The 25,375-nt window shown below is 31.0% G+C and overlaps 3 protein-coding genes across 9 annotated transcripts; 1 reads left to right on the plus strand and 2 right to left on the minus strand.

Annotated features, from left to right (window-relative positions):
• Nucleotides 1–474: 474 nt before the first annotated feature.
• On the minus strand, nt 475–2,710 carry LOC149512198 (persulfide dioxygenase ETHE1 homolog, mitochondrial-like). 2 transcript variants are annotated; one of them, XR_016332359.1, is made up of 5 exons: nt 2,507–2,646; nt 2,263–2,391; nt 1,632–1,764; nt 1,265–1,323; nt 475–1,183 (listed from the first exon to the last, which is right to left on the minus strand). XR_016332359.1 is itself a non-coding variant. In XM_089752183.1 (5 exons), the coding sequence occupies exons 1-3, from the start codon at nt 2,708–2,710 to the stop codon at nt 2,138–2,140; spliced, it is 351 nt and encodes a 116-aa protein (XP_089608309.1). In that variant the 3' UTR covers nt 475–1,183; nt 1,265–1,323; nt 1,632–2,137. The 2 variants fall into 2 exon arrangements, 1 of the variants encoding a protein (XP_089608309.1); XM_089752183.1 differs by having other exon boundaries at nt 1,632–2,155; nt 2,507–2,710.
• A 214-nt stretch (nt 2,711–2,924) lies between these two features.
• On the plus strand, nt 2,925–13,085 carry LOC111314586 (NOL1/NOP2/sun family protein). Of its 6 annotated transcripts, none has more exons than XM_089752178.1 (13): nt 2,925–3,130; nt 3,225–3,352; nt 3,543–3,894; nt 4,094–4,241; nt 5,010–5,147; nt 5,277–5,339; nt 7,696–7,817; nt 8,341–8,579; nt 9,553–9,760; nt 10,718–10,818; nt 11,559–11,640; nt 11,941–12,002; nt 12,698–13,085. In XM_089752178.1, the coding sequence occupies exons 1-13, from the start codon at nt 3,056–3,058 to the stop codon at nt 12,810–12,812; spliced, it is 1,833 nt and encodes a 610-aa protein (XP_089608304.1). In that variant the 5' UTR covers nt 2,925–3,055; the 3' UTR covers nt 12,813–13,085. The 6 variants fall into 6 exon arrangements, with proteins under 6 accessions (XP_089608304.1, XP_089608305.1, XP_089608306.1 ...); XM_089752179.1 differs by having other exon boundaries at nt 9,601–9,760; XM_022916079.2 differs by having other exon boundaries at nt 2,993–3,130; nt 8,341–8,575; nt 9,549–9,760.
• Nucleotides 13,086–13,126: 41 nt separating this feature from the next.
• Nucleotides 13,127–16,734, minus strand: LOC111314587 (4-hydroxyphenylpyruvate dioxygenase-like). Its single transcript, XM_089752182.1, has 2 exons — nt 15,133–16,734; nt 13,127–14,609 (listed from the first exon to the last, which is right to left on the minus strand). The coding sequence occupies exons 1-2, from the start codon at nt 16,275–16,277 to the stop codon at nt 14,474–14,476; spliced, it is 1,281 nt and encodes a 426-aa protein (XP_089608308.1). The 5' UTR covers nt 16,278–16,734; the 3' UTR covers nt 13,127–14,473.
• Nucleotides 16,735–25,375: the final 8,641 nt, after the last annotated feature.

Raw genomic sequence — 25,375 nt, forward strand, 5'->3', positions numbered from 1 at the left:
GTAAACCACCAAACATGTTTGCTGGGACAGCTACATCAACAATTTTGGATATAGAAGATTTAAATCTGTAAAATATACGGAGTTACCGATCAGATGGTAGCTGTACAACACAAAAAGGCAGTAGAAAATAAAATAAAGATTTACTTACTTTCCATGATTTTCTCAAATGTTTCCTACGCAGCAGTTGGAAATTGAAAGATAAGCATAAATGATTTTATCCATAATTAAAAAAGAAAAAACAATTCAGATGCCCAATAAGATGGAAACACAAGAATTACCCAATTGCAAAACAAAAATAAGTGAAATAAGTAAATGAGCCCAATTCTATAAATACCAACCAGGAGCTTTGTCCTGTAGAGAAAGTTTGGTTGTCCAGAGTCCATTGGACATTATGTAACAGACAAGAAAATCTCAAAATTTAAAAAATGTAAGCATACACACCCCCAAAGATTATAGTTCTTTAAACCAATCATATATCATACGTACATTTCTTAAATAGAAGTATCATAATGAATGTATTTATTTTATTATGCTGATAAAGCGAGCCAGTCTCATCAAAGAAAAAAAGTTCTACATTGTTTTTTATCAGAAGGATTATTTTGTGGGAGCAGTGGCAAATATTGGACAGTTCAAGAAAAAGGAAAAAAATAATCTGGAGCTGTGAAGGTTGTTGCCACAATGTAATTATATCTAAGAGGTATTCTGATGAAGTGGAATGACTTAACAGAAAGGTAAAACCTTCCAATTGCTGGTCAAAGCAAAGTGCTGAGATTACTTGAGTTCTTCAAGCTTGAGCTACTGCTATCACAAAAGCAGCATTTTTGGTGCTCTTCATCTTCTTTTGCTGCCTACATGCGCACAGATTATTTTGTCTCCTTTTATTTTTTATTTCCTTTTCCAAATGTCATTATGGAAGTTATCCCAAGAAATCTAGAAAATTTGTTTCTGTTTGGTTGAGTTCAATGGAGGACACGCTCATTAGCTTCATATGACATTTGACCGGTGGCACACACTTCTCCGTTGACATGTCAATCACAAACATTTACTGGTAAAATCTAAAACTCAGGAGAAAACGTAATTAAAAGCAGAAAGGAATATGGCATGTGCCGTGTAGGGCCACAAGAATCACCTCATCCTTTGCGTGTCTGGGATTATAGAGCTTCTCCTCTCCCACAGTACTAACCTGGATGTCACAATATCTGACATAAGTAACCATTTCAATTAAAAAGATAGTCTAACAAAAAGAACTAAGAGCGGCTCACACAGTGAATCCCTTGTAATAACGAGCAGGATAGACTAATGTATCCTCTGGCAATGTAAAATCTGGGGAAAGGGAAAAGAACAAGAGTCAGCATCCAAGCTGTTTATTTTGCATCACAAGCATGATGCACAGTTCTTTAATTTAACATACTTGCATGTGAATGCACTGACTCGTACAGTTGACATTAACTTCCACCATATGAGAACATTAATGAGATCAAGCAGAGATAACCGGTAAAATACAGCACTAATATTTTAGCCGACGAATATTTTGAAAAAAGCTTTTGATGGTGTTTTTCTTATGAAATAAAACTTTACAAAGAAATAAAAGAAATAATAACTACAAACTGGACACTGTCAGCTTGCTAAACCTGGAAATCAGTTCTCCCACATCCACGTATCAGGAAGGCATCCCCAGTAAAAGCCATCCTTGGATGGGGCTGAGCAGGCCCATCGCCTGTAACATTAGTACCACAACCTAATGTATGGCCCGGAGTCTCAGACCTGCCAAAAAAGGTTGCTATTATATATGAAAGTTTGATTAGTGGTGTAAGTACATCATGAACTTGTTTTACCCATTACTCATTTCCTGCCCTATTAGGAGACAGGAGACTAGCAAAAAGCATCAATCGCATCAGGCGGTACCATGGCCTTTGGTGCTTTCTATTTATTATCCATTTTATGTTGTACAAACTCACTTCATATATATTCTTCCCAATCCTATTGAGTTAATAAACCTAAATTATTACTGTTCAACTTTAATAAAAATATATGCATTAATTGTAATTACAGCAAAAAAGGAAAATGATTGAAGAATTAGGGCAGGAACTTGTCAGAGCAAAAGCTTTGGAATTGCTTGCTTTTGAAATGACAGATTTCACACCGGAACCTTAGCCTGATACAAAGTTGATTCAAACACTAAAATAAGAAATTCGAAAAATTGGCAATTGAAAGGCAAAGCATAAATTCACCGACTTATATTGAAGAAAAAGACTTCCCAACCTTAATTAGGCCTGTTCCTGTTACATGGTCGCCAAGAACATGCGTGTCCATGGCATAAACTAGTTTCAATCCTAGCTCTTTAACAAGCGATATGTCCCTTTCCACTGTCTTGTCAACAGGATCAATCAACTGCCAAAATTTTGGAACTTTTTGTTTTGGGTAATTCATTCATAGCACAAAACTTACAGTACTGTGTTGGTTTTGATATTTTGAAAGAAAAATGAGAATGAAAGAATTAACTAACGAAAGCAGGCTTGTGAGGTTGAGATATCGGCGTGCAAAAGCTGGCGAAACAAAAGCCTCCTCTTTGTCCTGGATGAATCGCCGAACGTGGTGTAAGTGTAAGTCTTGGATGCACTGCGGAATTCATGGGTTCGGAATTTGAGCCCCGATTTTGGGAAGGAGAGTGTGGTTTTAGAGTGCGTTTGCGGTCACAAATTCCTTGCATTTAGAGGCGTTGATTTGACGAGACAGAATCTAAGCGCATTCATTCGTACCGCTACCATGTTTTTCTGGAGCTCCTCTCTCTGCGTTCCACACACTAGTTCTACACTTCCACTTCTGTTGCAAGGTCAGAAAAAGAAGACGGCGAAGATCAAACATCTTGATTCTTGGTTCGAGTCTTAGAATACGGGCCTCTTCGAAAAACGGAGCGAGCTCTTGTTGGGCTGGATTTTGCAGATAGCAACGTAGTGGAACGAGCCCACCTCAACTAGCTGGTATTTCATTTTCCTTTTTACTCGAAGGTGGTAATTTGCAATGCAAAACGTTGATTGGGTTCGGCCCCTTTTGAATGAAGAAGAAAGGGAGGGATTTGCTCACAGCTTTCCGCAAAACCTTTCTTACCCTCCAAAACCCTACTCCCCAGGCACTCTCTCTTCCACTTTTGCCACCCAAAATCAATGCATTTTTATCTAAATGCATAATCTGGTTTTTTTATTATTTATGTTTGGATTTTGTAGATAAAGATGGATGCATCATCAGAGCGTTACAGTTACAACCCCGTCTTGCGATGGAATCCTCAGGTGGAAGATTACTTCATCAAAGCATATGGGTCTCTTCATTTTGCTCAAATCTCCGAGGCCTTAACGTATGATTCTTTCTCATCTACAAAAACTCTAATCTTAGCACCTCTTTTTGCTTTTGGCTTCTTTCATTTTAGCTTTCGCTTCTTTTTTAATGGTTTTTCAATGGCAAAAAGCAAATAGTAAAAACAGAGTCCACGGTTTTTCATGCTTTCTTCATACATTCTTGTTCTGCCATTATTGATTTGTTGTTAGGCGTCCATCTTGCTATTCTTGTATTCGAGTGAACACTCTCAAGTCGACAAGTGATGCTGTCATTGAGAAACTTCAGGAAATCATGAAACAGTCGGGGTCTAAAAATGTTGTTGAAGACATCAATACGAAAGAGACTAAAGCAAGTAATATTATTGACTCGGATATGGCTGAGAAGCAATCGAGCTTACAAAATGGGCCCATCTCTAAGTGTCAGATACCAGGTTTAGAGTATGTTGTATTTGTTAAGGGTTCTGGACCACATGCAATTGATTATGGTTATGCACCCGGCAAACCTCCGAAGGAGGTACTTGTTAGCAGGAAATGTGCTGAAGCTGTTCTTCGAGGTGCTCAGGTGTAGCATGTTTCTTCTAATGCATAATTTAAGAGCAGTTCGTTATTCATTTTTATCTGTCACCTAAATTTTTAAGTAATGGGTTTCTTTGTATCATGAAGCCCTGCAATTACTTCTTTATATTAAATTTGAGGTTTATCTTTAATCTGTGAAAGTTATCAACTATTTTTCTTAACGACTCCAGAGAGCTTATCTGTAGGTATATGTTCCTGGTGTAATGGCCTGCAGTTCTCATGTTGAGGAAGGGGATTTAGTTGCAGTTTCAGTTGCTGTGGAGCAGCCTATTTCTGATGGTGGATGGGGACTTGGTATAACCCGTGGGACTGTTCTGCAGGGACTGCAGACAGGTAAGTAGTATTTGTTTTCTTATTTTTAAGTCATCATTCTTTAGTACTAATGCTTTACCATTTTGATCCTTTGGTCTTTAGCGATTAGATGATACTTAGATTTAAGATTCATTTTAACAAAATAAGAATATTGGTGACTTATATTCTGATTTAAGTTTTGTCATGAAAATTTGTAGCCTCTTTTGTTAGAAGGGTTAATTGCCTATTGGAATGGGATTTGTATAAGTCTCAAGTTAACTTGTTTTATGCTCAGTTATAACTATTCTGTTTTTTATGAAACTCAAAAGAGGGTCAAGATGTTGATGCTACAAAGTTCAGGTGTTGTGGGAAAAGAAAGAGATTTAGGGCTTTAAGGCTGGACGCAAGGAATAATTAGTGTGCTAAGTCACAACGAATTATGTATCTATTTTAATTCCATTCTGTTTTTCTTGAATAAAGTGTAATACAGCCTAATCTGAAGTAAAGATTAGAAAAAGGATATTAGGGTAGAAGAACAGAAGGCAAGGTAAAATGAAGAGCCAAGCTCTGTTGGCAGCAGCTGTTGACTGGGGCTTCTTATATTTTATAAAAGTGAAATTGAGGCCACTATTGAATTTACTTTTATGGTTTTGATAATCATATTGAACCTAAAGACCAATTAGTGTGATTAAAATTGTTTGTTACCTTACATATCATTTCTTTTATTTATGGTTTGTGTTTTTGATCATATCTCCTACTACTACAAACTTGCTAAAATTTCTTGGATTGATATGCTATGGTACATTGTAGATCCTTATTACTTTGAACGAAATGGATTATTCATTGGTCAAGGAACAACAATGTTGTCAAGAGCTGGGATCTTTCGTGCTTCTCAAGGAATTGCTGTTGATATGAAAAATCGAGTATTTAACTTGCCTTCATTTCATGGTATAGTTCACCCTTTATCCAAATGTTGTAGAAATGCTGCAATGGACTTATGGAATTTTGGTTTAAGTTCTGGATGATGTTTTCTGAAAGTTTGAATTGCTCTTAGTACTTTTCTTTTGTTTTTCACAGATGTGCTTGAGGGGGAAATATTTCTTCAAAACCTGCCAAGCATTGTTACTGCTCATGCTCTGGGTATCTACCCTCAAATCATTGTTATTTTTCCTAATTTACAAGTACTGTTTCTTATTTAGGATCCTTTATTTTTGAGCTATGCCATACTATGTATTTACATGCTTGTTTCTTTCCTCATTTTTCTCAATTGTTTTAAGCTCTGAAATCTCTTCACTAGAGAACTGTTATGGAGCACTTTGTACATGTTCTAGAACTTGGAAATTAGGCACTGAAGAACATTATGCTGGGTGTTGTTGTGATAATGAAGTGGAATTGAATGAAATCAGTTGAAGTGTTCTTATTTTTGTTGTCACTGAGCGTGCAAAGGTATTCTAGAGGTTTGAATCTCTGACCTTGGCCCTGGAACCAAGGCTTTAACAAGTTAGTCAGTACCAATTCTAGTAGGCTATATTTGGTGAGGAGGCCTTTGTTTTTTTTTTTTTGCTACCTTGTCTGTTCCCAGATGATGCAATCTGATTCCTACTCTTGGATTGGAAGAATCAATGTGGAAATTGCTTAACTACCAGCTAAACTTATTTTGTGATTGAACTGGTCACAGTAGGAACATCTTTTGTTATAAAACATGATTTTAATTGTTTTGGGATCTGAATTGTTTTTATTTGGTTGGAGGATTTTTATGGAATTGAATGAAATCGGTTGAAGTGTTCTTATTTTTGTTGTCACTGAGCGTGCAAAGGTATTCTAGAGGTTTGAATCTCTGACCTTGGCCCTGGAACCAAGGCTTTAACAAGTTAGTCAGTACCAATTCTAGTAGGCTATATTTGGTGAGGAGGCCTTTGTTTTTTTTTTTTTTGCTACCTTGTCTGTTCCCAGATGATGCGATCTGATTCCTACTCTTGGATTGGAAGAATCAATGTGGAAATTGCTTAACTACCAGCTAAACTTATTTTGTGATTGAACTGGTCACAGTAGGAACATCTTTTGTTATAAAACATGATTTTAATTGTTTTGGGATCTGAATTGTTTTTATTTGGTTGGAGGATTTTTATGGAATTGAATGAAATCAGTTGAAGTGTTCTTATTTTTGTTGTCACTGAGTGTGCAAAGGTATTCTAGAGGTTTGAATCTCTGACCTTGGCCCTGGAACCAAGGCTTTAACAAGTTAGTCAGTACCAATTCTAGTAGGCTATATTTGGTGAGGAGGCCTTTGTTTTATTTTTTTTTTTGCTACCTTGTCTGTTCCCAGATGATGCAATCTGATTCCTACTCTTGGATTGGAAGAATCAATGCGGAAATTGCTTAACTACCAGCTAAACTTATTTTGTGATTGAACTGGTCACAGTAGGAACATCTTTTGTTATAAAACATGATTTTAATTGTTTTGGGATCTGAATTGTTTTTATTTGGTTGGAGGATTTTTATGGAATTGAATGAAATCAGTTGAAGTGTTCTTATTTTTGTTGTCACTGAGTGTGCAAAGGTATTCTAGAGGTTTGAATCTCTGACCTTGGCCCTGGAACCAAGGCTTTAACAAGTTAGTCAGTACCAATTCTAGTAGGCTATATTTGGTGAGGCCTTTGTTTTTTTTTTTGCTACCTTGTCTGTTCCCAGATAATGCAATCTGATTCCTACTCTTGGATTGGAAGAATCAATGCGGAAATTGCTTAACTACCAGCTAAACTTATTTTGTGCTTGAACTGGTCACAGTAGGAACATCTTTTGTTATAAGACATGATTTTAATTGTTTTGGGATCTGACTTGTTTTTATTTGGTTGGAGGATTTTTATTTTATTCATTTTTTATATCAAGCGTCAATAATTTTTTATTCTTGATTAAATTTGGCGTATACTGAGATCACGTATGATTTATTTTTAATAATCTAAGGCTGCTGAAGCTTTTAGTCAGAAGAGGCAGTGATTACTCATCGGAAAGATTGAATTTTCAAGATTGTTACCAATGCTAGTCAACATGCAATTAGATTTAGTAGTCCAATATTTTGAAATTATTATTAATGATGCTAAGAAAAAAAAAAGTTCACTATCCTCCCAAAATACGAATGCTTTGCTTTTATCATAGGTCACCACGGAGGTGCAATTTTTCTGACTGGAAAAGCAAAAGTTTATGCTTTTTGGATGGACAAGAGAGGACTCTTAATAACAGATGCACTAAAGATGGCTGACTTGTTGGGTTGTAGGTTTCGAATGAGGAGTTCATGACATTGCCTAAATTTTATATTCCTTGGAAAATAGAAGATCTGTCTCTTTTTATCTCTCTTTCTGTCCTTCAGAAAGATTGTGTTTTTTCTTTTGTCTTAATTATTCTTTAGCTTGGAGTTTCTGTGCATATATGCTTTGAATTGTGAAATCTTTGCATGACTTGGTCATTGTGTTTGTGCACTTTTTTTTTTTTTTTGTAGATCCTCAGAAAGGTGAGCGGGTACTAGACATGTGTGCAGCTCCAGGAGGGAAGACAACAGCAATTGCTATGCTTATGAAGGGTGAAGGGGAGGTTATTGCTGCAGATAGATCTCATAATAAGGTGCAAACTTTAAGCTAAATGAATTAGTAGGTTATCATTTACTTTTTTACATGTGGCTTGTGTATTTTCCAGGTTTACTTAATTAATTGGCTGTTGATATAGTAAACAAATGTCTGAGGCTGTTTTCCCGCAAAAAAAATGTTGCAGAAATTTTATACTTTTGTTGGGTTTCATCAATGTTTGCCTTGCAGGAGGTCACTGATCAACTCATCTGACATTTGACTTTCAGTCCCCTTGAGAAAACTTCATGAACATCTATAGTGGGGGTCCTTTGAATGGTCATTATCAATTAATTTTACTTAAACACATGATATAGTTGCCAAGTTTCCATATTCGTAATAATTAACTAGTCTCATATGATAATATTTGGCTTCAGACTACAAATTACACTACGTTTATTTCTTGTTAGGTGATTGCTATGAAAATTTTACTTCTTTATTTACTGTTGGGATGATGTCTATTATATTTGAATCTGGAATCTGTAGTTTCTTTATTTTGAGGACTCCAATTTCCTTACTAATAGGTGATGGATATTCAGAAATTGGCTGCTGAGATGGGTTTGACTTGTATAACAGCATATAAACTAGATGCACTCAAAGCTGTTTGTAAAAGAAATGGGTCAAGTGATATGACCACTTTGTGCTATAACAAGGATAACAATGATGTGATTCAAAGATCTGAGTTGAGGTCTCTTGAGAATGGAGGGTCATCTACTACCATTGTAGGATCAAACGTTGATACAGCTTGCAAGGAGAATGGTAGGTAAATTCTGTCAATTGGTCATGAGCAGATGTTTGTGTTTTTTTTTTGTGTGGCTGGGGGGGAAAGGGGGAAATGTGTAATTTCCAAAAGTAATCTTCAAAGAATAGAACATTCTTGAGATAATCAGATTCATATAACGACTGTCAAGCTCAATTTAAGTCTGTGGATCTAGCATTAGTTATCCAGGTTAAGACTTTTTATTATACTCATATATAGATCTATCTAAAGACAGACCAAGCCTTGTTGTTTGTGCATGAGAGACTCTGAGATAATGACAACTGCTGAAGTGGCTTTACGCTTTTCAGTGTCCTAGCTTTGTTATATCCTTCATGAGGAAATTGTCTCTTCTTTGCATGTGACCCAGGAAAAAGCTGGACCACTTTTTTGATTATCTTATGTGGTTATTGCTTTCTTTTCTGTTTGATTCTCAATAATCATGGTCTCAGATTTTTCTGTTCAGCATGTCAATCATTACACCACTTTTGCTGATATTCTGATTTGCTGTAAATTTAATGTTTTAGATCTAGAAATGAAGTTTGTGGCAATAATTCCTATAGTCTATTATCAATAGTTTTAAGTTTTGCTGAAAGATGGCTAATGTGCCTACTTGCTCAAGGATATATGACTCTGGTAAAATTATAAGTTCAAGTTTTCTACAGTAAACAAATAATGAATTTTCAACGTAAGACTTCTTGCATCAATGTGGAACGTGAATGCTATGTTTGCTTTAATGTGCATTGTGTGCTTACATTTAGGCTTAACTGGAATTGTTCGAAAAGATAATGAAATCAAATATGCAAGACTTCTCTCTTGCTAAGAATTATAAACTAGAGTTTTTTTTTTTTTTTTTTTTATCATTTAATCTCTTGAATTTGATTTCTGATTATGTCATACTTCCTCTACCATTTTCATTTTGCATGCGTAAGCTGCCTATAGTTAAATATTTGTCTCTGATTCTCAATATTTTAGTTAGCAATGAAAAGCCGAATGAGAGAACTTACGTTAGCAAAGCTGACATCAGGAAGAACATGCGAAGGATGAGGAATGGCCCAGGAAGAAATCAAAGCCTGGGTGGTAGAGTTGAGAATTCAAAAGGCTTCCTTCCTAACAGCTTTGATCGTGTCCTTCTTGATGCTCCTTGTTCTGCTCTTGGTTTGAGACCTCGGCTATTTGGTGGAGAGGTAGGACAATTCCGTATATGCTGGTTAGAAATTGATGCTTGTTATTGTTCCTGGTTATCTGGTGCATTCTAGCTTCTGTCCATTCACATGCATAGTATCAATAGAATGATGAAAATCTATGTCCTTAACTCAAGAAATGATTTATCCTCTCTTAGATGCCTGGACTATTGAGAAGACAGCTTTTGCAAAAAATAAATAAATAAACAAATCAAATAAAACACAACATGAAATGTATGTTTTGTATATGTGTACACTTGTTCCATTTAGGGGATTGATTTATGTGAACTATGCTGGTATTTGCATGTTTTTACTTGAGAGTTGGTAGGTGCTTAGCTGTAAGAATTTTCTTCCTTTTTCTTCCATCTCTTCTGTTTTTCAGTAATGGAGCCTGTCATTTTACATTTTGCTTATTTACCTTTTAACCTTTAAAGCGGATTGCTAAAATATTCATCATGGTTTGCTTAGTTTTAATCCAAGATATTCATACATTAGGTGAACTTTACTCCAATTTACTTCCTTCCAGAATATCATGAGTAAATGTTAGCTTCTGCTTTTTCATAGATTAAAGTATGGTTTTCACATGTTTCATCCTTCTACAAGGATTTTGGCTTCTGATTTGTTGTTGCTACATGTTGCGTTAGTTTGTATTTTCATTTATTTATTTGTTGGGGTGGGAGGGTGGTTTGAGGATAAGTAAAACATACATCCACCATTTAGGTGAGATTTGCAAGTCCAGAAAGAGATGATGATAGCAGATAATGCAATAAAGTGTTATCCACAAGAGAAACTTGTTTTCTCAGTTTTGATCATATAAAAGTTAAATAATTTGCATTAGTTTTAGTTTTTCTATTTAATGTTTTTCATTTAATTTGATTTAATAAAAAGAACTGAAAAACATTTTACTGAATCAGATCAAATTGGTGTGTCTGTTTGCTTCTTTTATTTTTTGGTATACAGGAAACAATAGAGACATTAAGAAACCACGGGAAATATCAAAGGAGAATGTTTGATCAGGCTGTTCAGTTAGTTCACCCTGGTGGAGTCCTTGTGTACTCAACGTTAGTTTGCTTTCTTATTGCAATTTTATATTTATTTGTATAAATTATTAATCCATACTGTTCTTATAAATTCTAAATGTATTATGTGCCACATGATACATTTCTGATTGGCTATGTGTTTCTATACATACAAATACATGCGTCAAAGAAATTTTCGGAATACTGACAATATTAGTAGTGAGCTTAAATTTCTGAAGTAATTAGATTTTCTTTACTGAATCCTTATCTAGGATATGGATAGCCTAGTTGAGCAGTAACTGCTAGGGTTAGGTGCTTTTATTGAGATCTGTACCTTTGCTTCTAGTGCGCTCTTGTTGTTTGGTGCATATGCACACAAACTGCTAGGTTCAGAGTGTTTTTAAGTTTTATTTCTTCATTCTTTTTTAAGAAAAAAATCTCAAGTTGCAATCTTAAAAAAAGAGTGATTCATGTCTTTTAACAGGAATTAGGAAAGGGTAATATATCCATTCAAAACTTTTTGTTGCAGATAAAAATGTAAGAAATTTTGAACTAGGGTTTGATGTGGACTTTGGTTAATTATGATATTGATTCCCTTTAGAAATCCTAGTGCCTTTATGTGCTTTGTGCCTTTGATCACTATGATCTAGGATCTAAATGGTATAACTAGGGTTATTAAGCCTAATTACTATGACATTTTGCTTATTTTTGTTGTATAAGTAATGATAAAGATTAAACTGATTTTTGATGTTTTTCCTTTCTTGATTCTTTCATATTGTTAGATGTACAATTAATCCTGGTGAGAATGAAGCATTGGTCCGATATGCTTTGGATACATATAAGTTCCTCTCTTTAGCACCACAGGTTAGATGCTTTAAATTTAAACTTACAAATATACAAACTGATGTACACATTAAAATTTACTTTTTTCTTTCTCATTGATTTTATTATTTTTAAGCTGGGAAAACTCCAGAGATGCTTGACTCACATTTCAATGGTGTTTATAGGGTTACCCTTGCATTACAACAATCATGTTATTAAAAAATTTGGTATCAATCAGTGTTTACTTTTTTTTTTGTGGGATGGGCAGTTTATAATGAAAATGGAAATAATCTGATTGATTAAAGCACTGAATTAATTTAGCTCTCTTATGATACTTTCTAGCATCCAAGAATTGGAGGACCTGGTCTTGTTGGTAGTTGTGAATTTCCAGATGGATATATTGAGTAAGTATTTCAATCCAATCGCTTGCCTCTTTGTACCCCTCTTCAACAAGTGAACTGATATGATTGTCCATATGTAAAGTCCTTTATAAGTGGATGCCATGTGGAAATTGGATCATTGATCTGAGTGCTTCTGCTGAATTGTCTGAATTTCTTGTTACAGTTTTTTTTCATAATATTTGCTTATTCATTTAAGCTTTGTTTGTGGAAGATACTCTTGGCTGAATTTGATCTTAGACTTGCATCATTTTAACTAACTTTATTGTTGTTGCTGTTGGTCTCTTGAATAATCTGTTTCCCGGATGATACTTAAAGTTTCTGAATCCATTATTTTGATTTTCCATTCATTTCCTACATAAGACACAGATAGGCAGCTCAATTTTCTTGTGGCCTACTGTTTGATTAAGGATGAAGATTAGAGGGTAGAATGAAGAGCAGGAACATATCAAAAATGGTTGGGGTTGGGGTATAGAAGTCCATCTTGTTGTGGTTGGGTGTAGAAATTTACCTACCCAACCGTTCATTGTTACTGAATTCAGAATAGGAGGGTGTAGTTGATACTCTTTCCTGTTTGTTTTTCAGCTTAATGTAGTGTCTTATGTTGTATCATCTTTTTTGTTCTTTGGTGATTGATCCTTTGACCATTGTTGATTGTCCTTATTCTAACCAACAATTACTTGGCGATGGTGACTACACAGAGAGTGGTTAAGACCTGGAGAGGAGGAATTGGTTCAGAGGTTTGATCCCTCATCTCCACTCGATACGATTGGGTTTTTCATTGCCAAGTTTGTTGTAGGCTCGAAAGATACTTGAGTTGCAAGTTGGATCTAAGGTGTTCGACCAGTGAACAAATTTGTGCAGTGGTCTTTGGTGTTATAGTATTTTCCTCTGCAGAGAGAATTGCTGAGAGAATAAAGGCAGGCATGCATGGTCAGGGAATCAAGAAGAGCTATTTGTTGTAGTATAATATGAATTAGATTTATGGTTAACTCAAATAATTGTATCAGTTCTGTTTGCTGCATAGAAATTTGTACGATGAATTATTTTCATGAAGAAAACTATAAGATCCAGTTGGAAATTTTGACATTTTGGTAAGCGGATTTGGTGACACTCAAGCACAAAGGAAAGAGGTGGTTTGTTGACCATTGGCTTAATTGAAGCAGATTTTGCTGCCCCCAATTGCAGGGGCTTGCTTTCTTCTTCCTTTCCAGAAGCACTGTGTCTCCTATTAGTCGTGCTTAAAGCTTAGTTTTGATGACGGCACTAGGTTTTTGATCCTTGAGGTAATTGATAATCGGAACTAAGAAAGCAGTATTTTATCAATAAATCACGTGGCCGTAGACAAACAGCTTTAGTTGTCTCTTATGAATTATGGAGTTGACATTTGTTTAAATGGTAGTTTTGCCTATACATGACTTCTATCCAAATCAATCATTGAATGAAACATAGGTACGTGGTTTGTCTTGCTTACCATTATTCTTGAGATCAAGTTAGGTTTATGAAATTTAGGTGGATAATTGTGGTACTTTTTATGTGAGGGGTTTAGTTTTTTTTTTTTTTTTAATTATTTTTTTCCTTTATTTTCTCTAACCAAAATGAACTTCAAATTTTTTGGGCTAATATAATTTTAATTTTTTGTATTTGTAAAAAAATTTTAAAATTTTCTTACGGGAATTTAAAATAGTTTTTTTTTTAAATTTAAAAAACATAAAAAATTATAAATTTATATCTAAGAGAATATGAATATTCGTACATCAACGAATTCGATTAATTTTTGTTACTTTTTTTATTCAAATGTATTTATTTTGCTCTCAAAAGTGAAGAACCAAAGGACAAAGTACAAATCATGTCAATTCAATCAATAATCGAATCACTCTCCCTTCAGTTCCAACTACAAGGCCTGGTTACGATTAACTCATTTGCAAGAAGAATGGTAAGAATTTGAAAACTTTTTGGGAGGCCAGAGCCATTGGTGTTAAATACATTCCGCCCCTATTTGCATGGAATATTTCAATTCCAATAATCGTAGTATAATTAGATTTAGAGTTATATGAAATGTATTAAAATTTTGTATGAACTTCATATTTATAAATGTGAATTTCTATATAACTTTTATTGTGATTAAAAAATTATAATATTGTAGTAAAAACATTGTAAGTGATATATTTGCTGTATTTCATTTTTGCCAATTTCATGAAGAAAAGAACAAAGATCCATCCACCTCCCCAATCAATCTAATGTTTAAAATGCAATTCTACCATAAGGCTACATGATAATTCATTTATTCATGTTCATTTATTTCTTATTAAACAAATGTAAAATATAAAAATTATTATATTATGATTTATGTCTGACACGCAAAGCAAAAAACTTTTTTTTTTTTTAATTTTTGTTTTCGTTAATCTCTTATATTATTTTTGTTAAAATTTTAATCTATCACTTTTGTGTGTTTTTTAATATCATTTTTTAGCATATCACCGTAAAAGTTTGAAAAGCTCTGCGAAGTTGCCTTTGCCAAACCCTCCACATCCGCCTTTTTGGTACATATTTCCATGCTCATCCTTGACCATACAGCCAAATCTCTGAATTATCTCTATGAATACGGTAGGCCTGCCAAAAACATCAACGAATCATATTAAACAATTAGACAAAAAGTTTTGATTTATTATTATGATGCTTTTAATCAAACAATTGTATGCTGATCCCTAAAAACATGTTTAACAAAATAAAATTCTTTCATCCTTGTTTTATTTATTATTTTTTCTTTTGTCAAATATAAATCTCACATACATTAAAATCATGACAAACTTAATTAAAAATTTATATTTAAATCATCATTAGTATATCATAAATTGTCATATTATTATTAAAAAATTTAAAAATTTAAAATCTTTTAAAATAAGTCTTTTAAATTTTAAATATTTATTATGTTAAAATAAATTAATAATATAATAATTTATGATGCTGTATAATAAATATTTACTGACATTGAATCATTTTAATCTTTTTTAATTAATCAGCAATTAATAAAGAATAAAACTGCTAATAGTATAATTTGTTGATAAAGTATTTCTACTCTTATTAAGAGTTCAATTTGATCAACCTACTATATATATATATATACAAAAAATACCTATCTTCAAATGGCTTGGAGAAAATCTGGAGCAGAGTACCCTGATCATCTCTGTCAACCATTATACCCAAATCTTCACACTCCTTGATCTGCTCATCGCTTAATACATCACCAGCTCTCTTCTTTAAATTTTTGTAGTATGTTGGCAGTGGTGGCGGCATGAACTCCAAGCCTCCAATGCCACTTCTCTTCTTCATCTCTCGCAGGGTTTTGAAAATATCCTCACTCACCAATGCAAGATGTTGCATCCCTTCCCCATCTTTATGCTCCAAAAACGTCTGTATTTGGCTCCTCCTCTTCATCCCAAACACCGGCTCGCAAATCACAATCAGCACCATCTCATTATTGTTTCCTAGCACCAAAGAGTTTAGTCCACTCTCTGCTGTTCCTACTTCTTCTGCTGTAAACTCTGCAAACTCATGAAACCCCGTAAACTCTTTCAAATAAGACACGCCTGGACCCAGTTCCGGCACCGCTCCCACCAAATGGTCAAGCCGACGGATCCCATAGTCCAAAGGATATGACAAAGTATCTTCCGTCTTTTCAAACCTTGGCAAGAACCACGAACAAATTTCACTATCATTAGGACTCTCGTTAGAGTTCTTATAACTAATGTACCTCAAAACAACGTCATCGACGAAAAAGACTTCAGCGAGAACAGTGTGATTGTCGAGGAGTATTGGATAGGATGAAGGCTTGGCACCATGGGCGACGCTAATGAAGAATGCAGCCTCAGCGTCTTCAACTTCCACAGCAATAGCTCGTGCCGCTAGGCCATGGGAGGAGATAAAGGCACGGCAGATGGCGTGATCAAAGGTAGGAAGGGAAGCAGTGGCAGTTGGAGGTAGACTTTCAGCTTGAGCGATTGAGGGAGAATAGGGTGCAGTGAAGAGAAAGTTGCACTCTCCACAGCGTAAGAGATAGGAAGCATGAGCCATGTTTCCAGTGGAGAGGTCAGACTTGGTAGCCAATTGCATGCCAAGTGCCCATGAAAACCGCCGAGCCACGTTGGTGGCATCGCTGCACCAAAACTCTACATGGTGAAACCGCTTCACTTTGAAGCAGTCAGACATGGGGTTGGTCCACACGAACTTGGAGGCTCCTAAAAGGGTGAAGCCATTGCTCTGATCATTATCTTTGCCCATTCTTGGCCAATCTCAGTTGATTGATTAGATTGGAAATGGTTTCGGGAAAAGGAAAAGATTTGAGGAAACGGAGGAGCTTTCATATGGATTTATAGTGAGGACTACAAATACGAATCACGTGATTTTTTTTTTTTTTTAATTTTTAATTTCACACGCGACTAAGGCGATTTATTTTTTAATGCTACAGAAAGGTGATATATCATTTTATGCAATAATTTTTTTTGTAGTGAGTTAATGGACCCTTCAATGATAAATAAATTTTTTTTATTCAAGATATTTTTTATTAAAAAATGATTCTAATTCTGGCCCCAAAAAAATTCCAAATTTTATAGTCATGTATTTCTTGTTGAAATGTTTTTTCCAACCTATTTATTTACTTATTTTTTATTGAAAAAAAGGCTGGAGTTTTTTCTTCCAAGGAAAAAAAAAATTAATTAGGCATTTTCGTGTTGAAAAATGGAAACCATGTAAAGATGGACAAATTTTACATGAAATATTTTAAATGAAATTTATGAAGTTCAATTAAAAAAATGATTTAATAAAAATTTTAATTTAAAATTTAAATCAATAAATTAATAAAATTTATTGTGAAAATTAATAATATATAAAAATTATTAAAAATATTATTTATAATTTAAATTTGATCGATATTTATTCAATGATAAAAATTTTGTTAATATTTTTATTCAAATATTTATCTAAAAATATATATTAAATTTTTTTAAAATTTTATATATTTAATTTATGTAATCAAATCTTTTAATTTATCGATTTTAATTTTAATTTAATTATTTTTAATGCAAATTTTATAAATTTTACCCAAATAAGTTCTTTCTTGCAAGATTGCTAACGTGCCTTACAATTGGGACTCGGGAGAACATTTTATTATTGCGACGTGAGAGAAGATCCTTTCAAGTAGTGAAGAGTTGTCTTGTATTTTTTTTCATTCGATTCTAATCACCGACAGAGTTAAAAATTTGTATGTAGTGGGAGTTTAGCTTAAATATATTAAATTACAAAAAATAAAATAATTATAATAATGATAATAATAATAATAAAAAGTTAAAAATTTTATATTAAATCATAACTATTAAAATATTTATAATTATCTTTGACGCCATTTCATATTTTTAAAATATTGTACAATAATTTTATTATAAATACTTTTAAATATATATTTTTAATATACTCAACTAAATTATTATTCAATCATTAATCTTTTACTCAATTATGCAAAATATTTTTTAAGATATTAATTATTGACAATAACAAATGATAAAATCAATGCTAATCTCTATAATAAATTTCGAACTTTATTTAGAACTTAAAACACACGTAATTTAAAGAATTTTTTTTAGCCTCCACTAGACCCTACATAGATCTGCCCTTGATTACAATTAACGATACATAATATATTTTCTTTTGGCCAATGAAACATAATATCTCCAACAGATTTGTTATACACAAATAAATACATAGCTTAGTTGTTCACTATGTCAATTCGATTTAAATTTATTCAAAAATAAATGTTATTTGATCATATAAACACGTTTGTCCCTTATATTTGTTCATGTAATAATTTATTATTTTATACTTATATTTTTAGATATTTCAATTACTTATTTTTCATAGCAATTTCAAACACTTAAAATTTCTAACCACATTTTTTAAGCGCATATTTTTTAACTCAAACTTTTTCCAACCACAACAACAATATTAAATTAGTCCTACGTATTAACTATTGAGCATTCCTTTTTCATATTATTTTCTCATTCGCTTTTACATTTTAAAATTTTAATTATTTTCTTTAATTTGTTGTTATTATTATTACTAGAGTTTAGCTTGCGCTTCGTTGCGATGTTGGAAAACTATTGAATAGGAAAAAATAAGGACAAGTAATAGAAAAATACTAGTAATAATAAGAGATTTATAAACATCACAAATGAAAAACAATAGAGCTTTGAAAGTAACCAAAAACTTAAAGCAAATGTAGAATGAAATAAGACTATAAAAGCGATATAAAGTGCATACCAAAATGAGATAAAAGTATATCAAATGGAACTAACACCTTCACTGTAACATAATTTCTTAAAATAGAAAGTTTGGAATAGAAGGTTTTAAATTCCTGCTAATGGATTTTTAGGACTTGCATTCATAGGTACCATCAGCCCAAAGTGAGAGTTATCAAGGGTAAAACAGTCATGACTGATAACTACATGCATAACTTCTTAAAAAGGCAAGCATAAAATGGAAAAATAAAGACAAAGAGGAAAATGACAAAAAGGGCTTCAATGTTGAGGTCCAATCAAATGTACAATAAAAAATATGCCAGCAAAAGAGAATGTTCTATTAAGCGTTAAAATCAATGTCAATAGCTTTTCACTTAACTGTCATTAGTTGTATGCTCAATGTGGTGACTATTGCATAATGCTTTCTTTAATATTTTCTAGATATATTACAAGGTTAAAAATAAAAATGATCTTTGTATTTATATTATTTTAAATTTGGTATTTAAATAAATAAAATTTTCAGTTTGATACTCCAACTTTTATTTCAATCTACTTTAGTACTTAATACTAATGTTGTTAGTTAGCTTGCTGACATAACATGAATATTCAATAAGAGACTGATAAGTGTTAAAAAATCTAGTCAGTGCCATATCATTAATTATCACATCAGCATTGAAAGAATTATTTTTTAATTCTAAAAAATTCACAAAAGTTAAAAAAAATCTAAAAACTATTTGAAAAATATGAAATATTTTTTAAAATTATTAAAAAATTAAAAACTAAGGTACTTTAAAAAATTTTAAAAATATATATGAAAATTTAAAAAATTCAAAAAATCTAAAAATTTAATAAAAAAATCCAAAAAATTCAAATTTTTTTTGAAAATTAAAAAAAATAAAATTTCTTAAGATTCAAAAAAATCAAAAAACTTAAAATAATTGAAACTAATAAAAATCTAAAAATTTTCAAAAAATTATAAAATTTGTAAAAAAAATTTTTAATTATGAAAAAATTTCATTTTTGAATGTTACAATTTTAATTTTTTTACATATTTTATGAATTTTTTAATATATTTTTGGATTTTTATTTAAGTTTTAAGTTTTTTATTTTTCATAATTTTTTTATTTTTTTATAATTTTTTTGGCATATTCCATATTTTTGAAAATTTTTAATTTTTCATAATTTTTTAAAATTTTAAAGAATTTTTTTTTTTATAAATTTTAGATTTTTAAAAGAATTTTAGATTTTTTTTAATTTTCAAAAATTTTCAAAAAATTTTAGATTTTTTTATTTTTGATTTTCTAAAATTTTGTGAATATTTTTTTTTAATTTTTAACTTTTATTAACATTTTTATTATTTTGAATTTTTTTGGGATTTTTATTAAAATTTTGAAAGTTTTTGCATTTTAAGTTTTAATAATTTTTTTAATTTTTAAAATTTCTAAAAATATTTCATATTTTATAATTTTTATATATTTTAAAATTTTTTTATTTTTTTAAAAAAATTTTAGAACTTTTTCAAATTTTGAATTGTTTTTGAATTTTTCTATTAATGCTAACTTAACAATTGATGGCATGGCGTTTATTGCACTTTTGACACTTGTTGGCATCTTATTGGTTATTCATATCACGTTAGCAAGTTGACTAACGACATTAATCTAAAGTACCAAAATGCATGATGAAATGAAAGTTCACGCATCAAACTAACAATAAATGTATAGTATATGGCTATTTTATATTTAATCATGTATTATACTATAGTAATACCATAGATTCACACAGTTTGACATTGTTAAATGAGATTAAAAGCATTGACCTTTCACATATGAAAGCCTCATCGAATGATAATAACCTACGAAATAGAAACAACAACATCGAAAATAGCAATTCAATAAGAGAAAGGTTCAGCAAAACATGTAATGAGTAAAAGTATTAATTTTAATGGTTAAATTTTAAATCCTAACTTTAAATATAAATAAAAAAGTAATTAGAAAAAAGTAATTAAGGGATTATTGCGTATTAAGGTTTCATTTAACATTATTGTTGAAAGTAGTTTTTGTGTTTAAAAGCTGCTTTTAACCCAAATGAAATCCTAAACAATAATAGATTTAGGCTTTTCAATCTAAAAGCCTAATTTTCCAATCCAAACTAAAAAACTTCTTAAGAGGATTTTTTGCTATAAAAAAGTATGTTTGTGATAGAAAATCACTTTATTATCCTATATTTATACTATTTTATTATTTTATAAATATATTGTTAAACATTTCAATTACTAACAACACTTTTTTATAATAATACCAAACACTTAATATTTCTAATTACATTTTTCTCACCACACTTTTTAAACACAATTTTTTCAACATAGACTTTTTCCAACAGCATCAGCAATAATAAACTACCCTTAAATATTAGTTATTGAGCATTCTTTTTTCATATTATTTTCTCATTCACTTTTACTTCTTAAATTTTTAATTGTTTTCTCCAATTTGTTGTCATTAATTAAAGTTTAGCTTGCACTTCATTACAATGTTGAAAACTACTGAATAGGGAAAAAGGACAATAATACAAAAATACTCTTAACAATAAGAGATTTATAAACATCATAAATGACAAATAGTAAATAAGCATCAGAGCTTTGAAAGTAGTCAAAAACTTAAAGCAAATGTAGAATGAATCATGTCTAGAATGAAATAGGACTATAAAGAACGATATAAAGTGTATACCAAAATGATATAAAGTACATCAAATTGAACTAACACCTTTATTATAGCAAAATTTCTTAAAATAGAGTTTAGAATACAAGGTTTAAATTCCCGCTATTGGATTTTTATGACTTTCATTTGTAAGTACCATTAGTCCAAAGTGGAAGTTATCTAGGGTAAGACAATCATGATTGATAACTGCATGCATGACCTTTGAAAAAGGCAAGCATAAGATAGAAAAACAAAGATAAAGAGGAAAACAACAAAAGTCACTAAATATTGAAGCCTAATTAAATGTGCAATAAAGAATATGCTAGCAATAGAGAATGCCCTAAATAGGCATCAAAATCACTGCTAAAAGCTTTAAGCATACAACTAAATGCTTACTTTAATGTTTCCTAGATATTAGTTGTGCCTGTTCAATTTGTACACAATGCTTACTTTAATGTTTCCTAGATATATTATAATATAATAATACCATGGATGGCAATAGTTTGACAATGTTAAATGAGATTAAAAACACTGACCTCTCACATACAAAAAGTCTTATTAAATGATAATGACTTTCAAAATAGAACCAATAGCATTGGAAATGCGAAATGAAGGCTTTCAGCATCAATATTTGATAAATGTGCAAAAACTTCCCTATTCGTGAGTTCTACAATATATTATAATACTTACAGTTACTTTATCACTTCAATTGTTTCATCACTCTAGTTGGTCCCTTCATGTAAAAACTTTCAAACTAAAGGCATGTAAAAAAACATATATAAGTTAAAAAGACATAAATGATTAAGATCAACATATTCACCAAGTTTAAAAAACCATTCTCCTAATAAGTCTCTCAAAGCACCAGAATACATTTACTTATCCTCAAAAAGAATAACAAAAGAAGACAGCATGTTACTCATACCTAAGATCAAAATCTAACCAAAATAGTTAGAATTAGACATTTAAAACTTAATGTCACATCTTTTACACCTTTACATAAGATAAATAGCAATTCAATAATAGAAAGGTTTAGCAAAACATGTAATGAGTACAAGTATTAAAAAGTGAAGTATTTGTTAAGAGAAGGCTATAACCTTCTGTAATCCATGCTAGCCTTATTTCAAGATAGAAGTATTAAAAAACCAATCATAGACTAAGCTTTATTGCCATTACCACTACATATCATAGTAATCATTTATCCCAAATTTGTTTTCCTATAGTGAACTAAACTAGAACAAATAGTTGGCCAAAACAAAATTAAGAATAAAAGGGTAAAAATGGAAACCTAATTTCAATATGCAAAAATAAGTTTTACTATGCTTCAATCCTACCATTGTATCAATTTTTACAGCTTTTAGCATATGCGCCATCTTTTTCGAATCCAAATCACTCTTCATCTAAATGACAAAAGACAAGAAAAAAACTCATATTATTCTTCCAATTAATTAAGGGAATGGAAACAACAAAAAATCCTAAATTTTGAAATTGTTCCCTAGATATATGATTTTCATAGAAGCAAACATCATAGACCCAGCGTTTATGTCATAATGTATAAATCTGTGGATCTATTGCTAAACATAACCTATGAAGTTGCCACTAATCTTTTTTAGTAAGATGTAATTAGCTACCTAAGTGAATCTATCCTCTTAAGGATGTACTAAGCTTGACTAAAGATACCTAAAAAAATAGGTTGTCTATGTTTCAGAATTAAGTTTAAGAGTTTGGTTACGTGTGAAAAAGTTTATAGCACCTTCACAATGCCTATCCAAAGATGGTACCATTTAATTTTAAATTATCCTAACAATTATCTTGGTTTTAATGGTCTTTTATTTTAATGTTTAAACATTAAAAATACTTATAAGATTTCTCTATCAATCTGATAGAATCCTTAAAAGTATTTTCTTACCTCAAGAGTATTCGAGAATCACATTTATTTTTTTAAAGAGGCTCCATCGTTGAAAAAAGATTTAATCAATTATTTTTTTATTAAGTTTTTCTTTTATAAAAAATATATCTAATTCTTTTACCATTTTGGTCTATATTAGAAATATTTTCTCACTTAAAGATTTCTAAATTTTTCACCATTTGGGCTAAATTTAGAAATATCTTTATAAGAATTTAGATTCTTACTATTGAACTTTATTTGTTATTTATTTCTTAATTTTTAGAATAAAATGCCAATTATTTTTAGAACTTTATTTTTGATTGATTATATCATCGAAAAAAGATTTAATCAATTATTTTTTTATTAAGTTTTTCTTTTATAAAAAAATATATCTAATTCTTTTACCATTTGGGACATATTAGAAATATTTTATTACTTAAAGATTTTTAAATTTTTCAACATTTGGGCTAAATTTGGAAATATCTTTCTTAGAATTCAGATTTTACTATTGAACTTTATTTGTTATTTATTTCTTAATTTTTAGAATAAAATGCCAATTATTATTTGAAATCTCTTTCAAATTATTTCATCATTTAGGTTGAATTTAGAAAAGACTTTTACCTAGAAATCTCTTAAAAATTCAACCATTTATTATTTTATCGAGATTTCATCATTAGCTAATTGTCATATATTTTCAAACAAGTTTATAAGTTATATTTTTTTATTTTTGGTTTGGAAATGAATGCAATTATTTTATTAAAATTTTATCTAAATTATTTCACAATTTGGGTTAAATTTAAATAAATTTCTCACTTAGAGATTTCTTAAAAAATTTACTATTTGAAATTTTTAAAAATCTTATCATTGGATAATCGCTAACTTATTTCAAAACTTTATAAAATTTATTTATATTGAAACTTTATCTAAAGTTTTCCTTCATTTGGGTCAAATTTAGAAAAAAATTTTACCTAAAAATTATCCATTTGTAATTTCTAAAAATTTCATCATCAAAATTTATTTTTATTTTGTAAGTTTTATTTTTAATTTTTATTGAGTGGAAAATTTTATCTAAATTCTCCATCATTCCGAAGAAACTTTTCATTTAAAATTTTCTAGAAATTCAACCATTCTTGATTTCTAAAATTTCATCATTTTTGATAATTTTCATTTATTCTCAAATATTACACTTTAATTATTATCTATTCTTAAAACAAATTTTAAATCCATAAAATTCTTCTAATGATTTAGTAGGATTTATGAATTTAATTTTTAATATTTTATTTACTCATAATACATATTTATTTAATTTAGCATGCTTTTAAAATATAAAAAATTAATATATATATATATATATAAATATATATAATGCAAAAGAGTTATACCTCTTTGTTTACAAAGTTGACAAAACCAAATCTTCTATTTATACCTGTCCACTTTATGCTTGGTGGGATATAGGCTCCTTTTCCAATTCTAGAAGCATCCATAATGGTCTTAAAAGCCATATGCTTTTGAACCATATGTCATGCATTGTGAGAATAACACCTCCTAGCTAAGCTACGCCAAGCTATTCCCTGCTACCTTTATTTCTTTTGGTTTAGTGCCAGGTGTAGACACTAAATTTGTTTTTTTTTTTTAATTGAGTTTCGGTTTAATATATACTGAATATCGAGTTCTCGGGTCAAGGCCTAATTTTGGTTCAATAGGGCTAGGGCTAGATTTTAATCGGGCCTAATGCCAATTTCATTCTTTAAGCCCAAACCTTACTTATCTTTTATTTTATTAATATTAATTCATTAATTAAACACAAATAGAAATACAAAACAAACAGAAAAATAAAAAATAAAATAATAGTATTAAAAAAATAAAAATAAAAATAAAAGATGGATGGGACGGGGATAAGCATGGTGTTGTACATGACACTAGCCTGTCCAGCCACTTTTGTGACCATCACCATGCACCCTAGACCAGCCACCCCCTACATCATACCCTACTCATACCTCTAGCCACTTTACAGCCACCCTACAACCACCCTCTAGACCACCCACTATTCCAGACATAGATCTAGTCTTATAAAGAACCCAATTCCCTGCCATTCTAAGCTCTTTTGGACACATCTTTGGATACACAGACACCCTGTCCTCCACCTACTAGAAACCCAAAGATTTACATTCTCAAGAAACCTAAGCTCTAATTTTTTGAAACCTAAGCTCTCTTTCACCCCCATCTATCAGAAAATTAAAAGCCCGAAACAAATCCACAAAAAAAAAAAAACAAAACACAGTCTTCCCCGTAAAGAGGAACCTCAATGCCAAAGCCCCCTACAAACAAGCAAGAATCAACCATCAGTTTTGTTTTAATAAAAAAAAAAAAGAAAAAGGATACCAAAACCTTTAAACCTTAATCTACGACGATCGGGGCTGTTTTCGATAAAAAAAAAGGTCAGATCTAGAAAAATCATGTTGAGGGGAATGTTTTGGAGACTTTTGGTGTTTTTTGACCACTAGCGATAAC

The sequence above is a fragment of the Durio zibethinus genome, chromosome 23 (assembly GCF_047325235.1).
Source record: "Durio zibethinus cultivar Kanyao isolate XHJ-2024 chromosome 23, ASM4732523v1, whole genome shotgun sequence".
NCBI lineage: Eukaryota > Viridiplantae > Streptophyta > Magnoliopsida > Malvales > Malvaceae > Durio > Durio zibethinus.

Coding starts and splice junctions, on each gene's coding strand:
- LOC149512198 (XM_089752183.1), bottom strand. CDS start 2,710: ATGCAAGGAATTTGTGACCGCAAACGCACTCTAAAACCACACTCTCCT. Junction 2,392..2,506: donor AACCTCACAAGCCTGCTTTC/GTTAGTTAATTC, acceptor AAATTTTGGCAG/TTGATTGATCCTGTTGACAA.
- LOC111314586 (XM_089752178.1), top strand. CDS start 3,056: ATGAAGAAGAAAGGGAGGGATTTGCTCACAGCTTTCCGCAAAACCTTT. Junction 9,761..10,717: donor CTCGGCTATTTGGTGGAGAG/GTAGGACAATTC, acceptor TTTGGTATACAG/GAAACAATAGAGACATTAAG. Junction 10,819..11,558: donor GGAGTCCTTGTGTACTCAAC/GTTAGTTTGCTT, acceptor TCATATTGTTAG/ATGTACAATTAATCCTGGTG.
- LOC111314587 (XM_089752182.1), bottom strand. CDS start 16,277: ATGGGCAAAGATAATGATCAGAGCAATGGCTTCACCCTTTTAGGAGCC. Junction 14,610..15,132: donor TCCAAGCCATTTGAAGATAG/GTATTTTTTGTA, acceptor TGTTTTTGGCAG/GCCTACCGTATTCATAGAGA.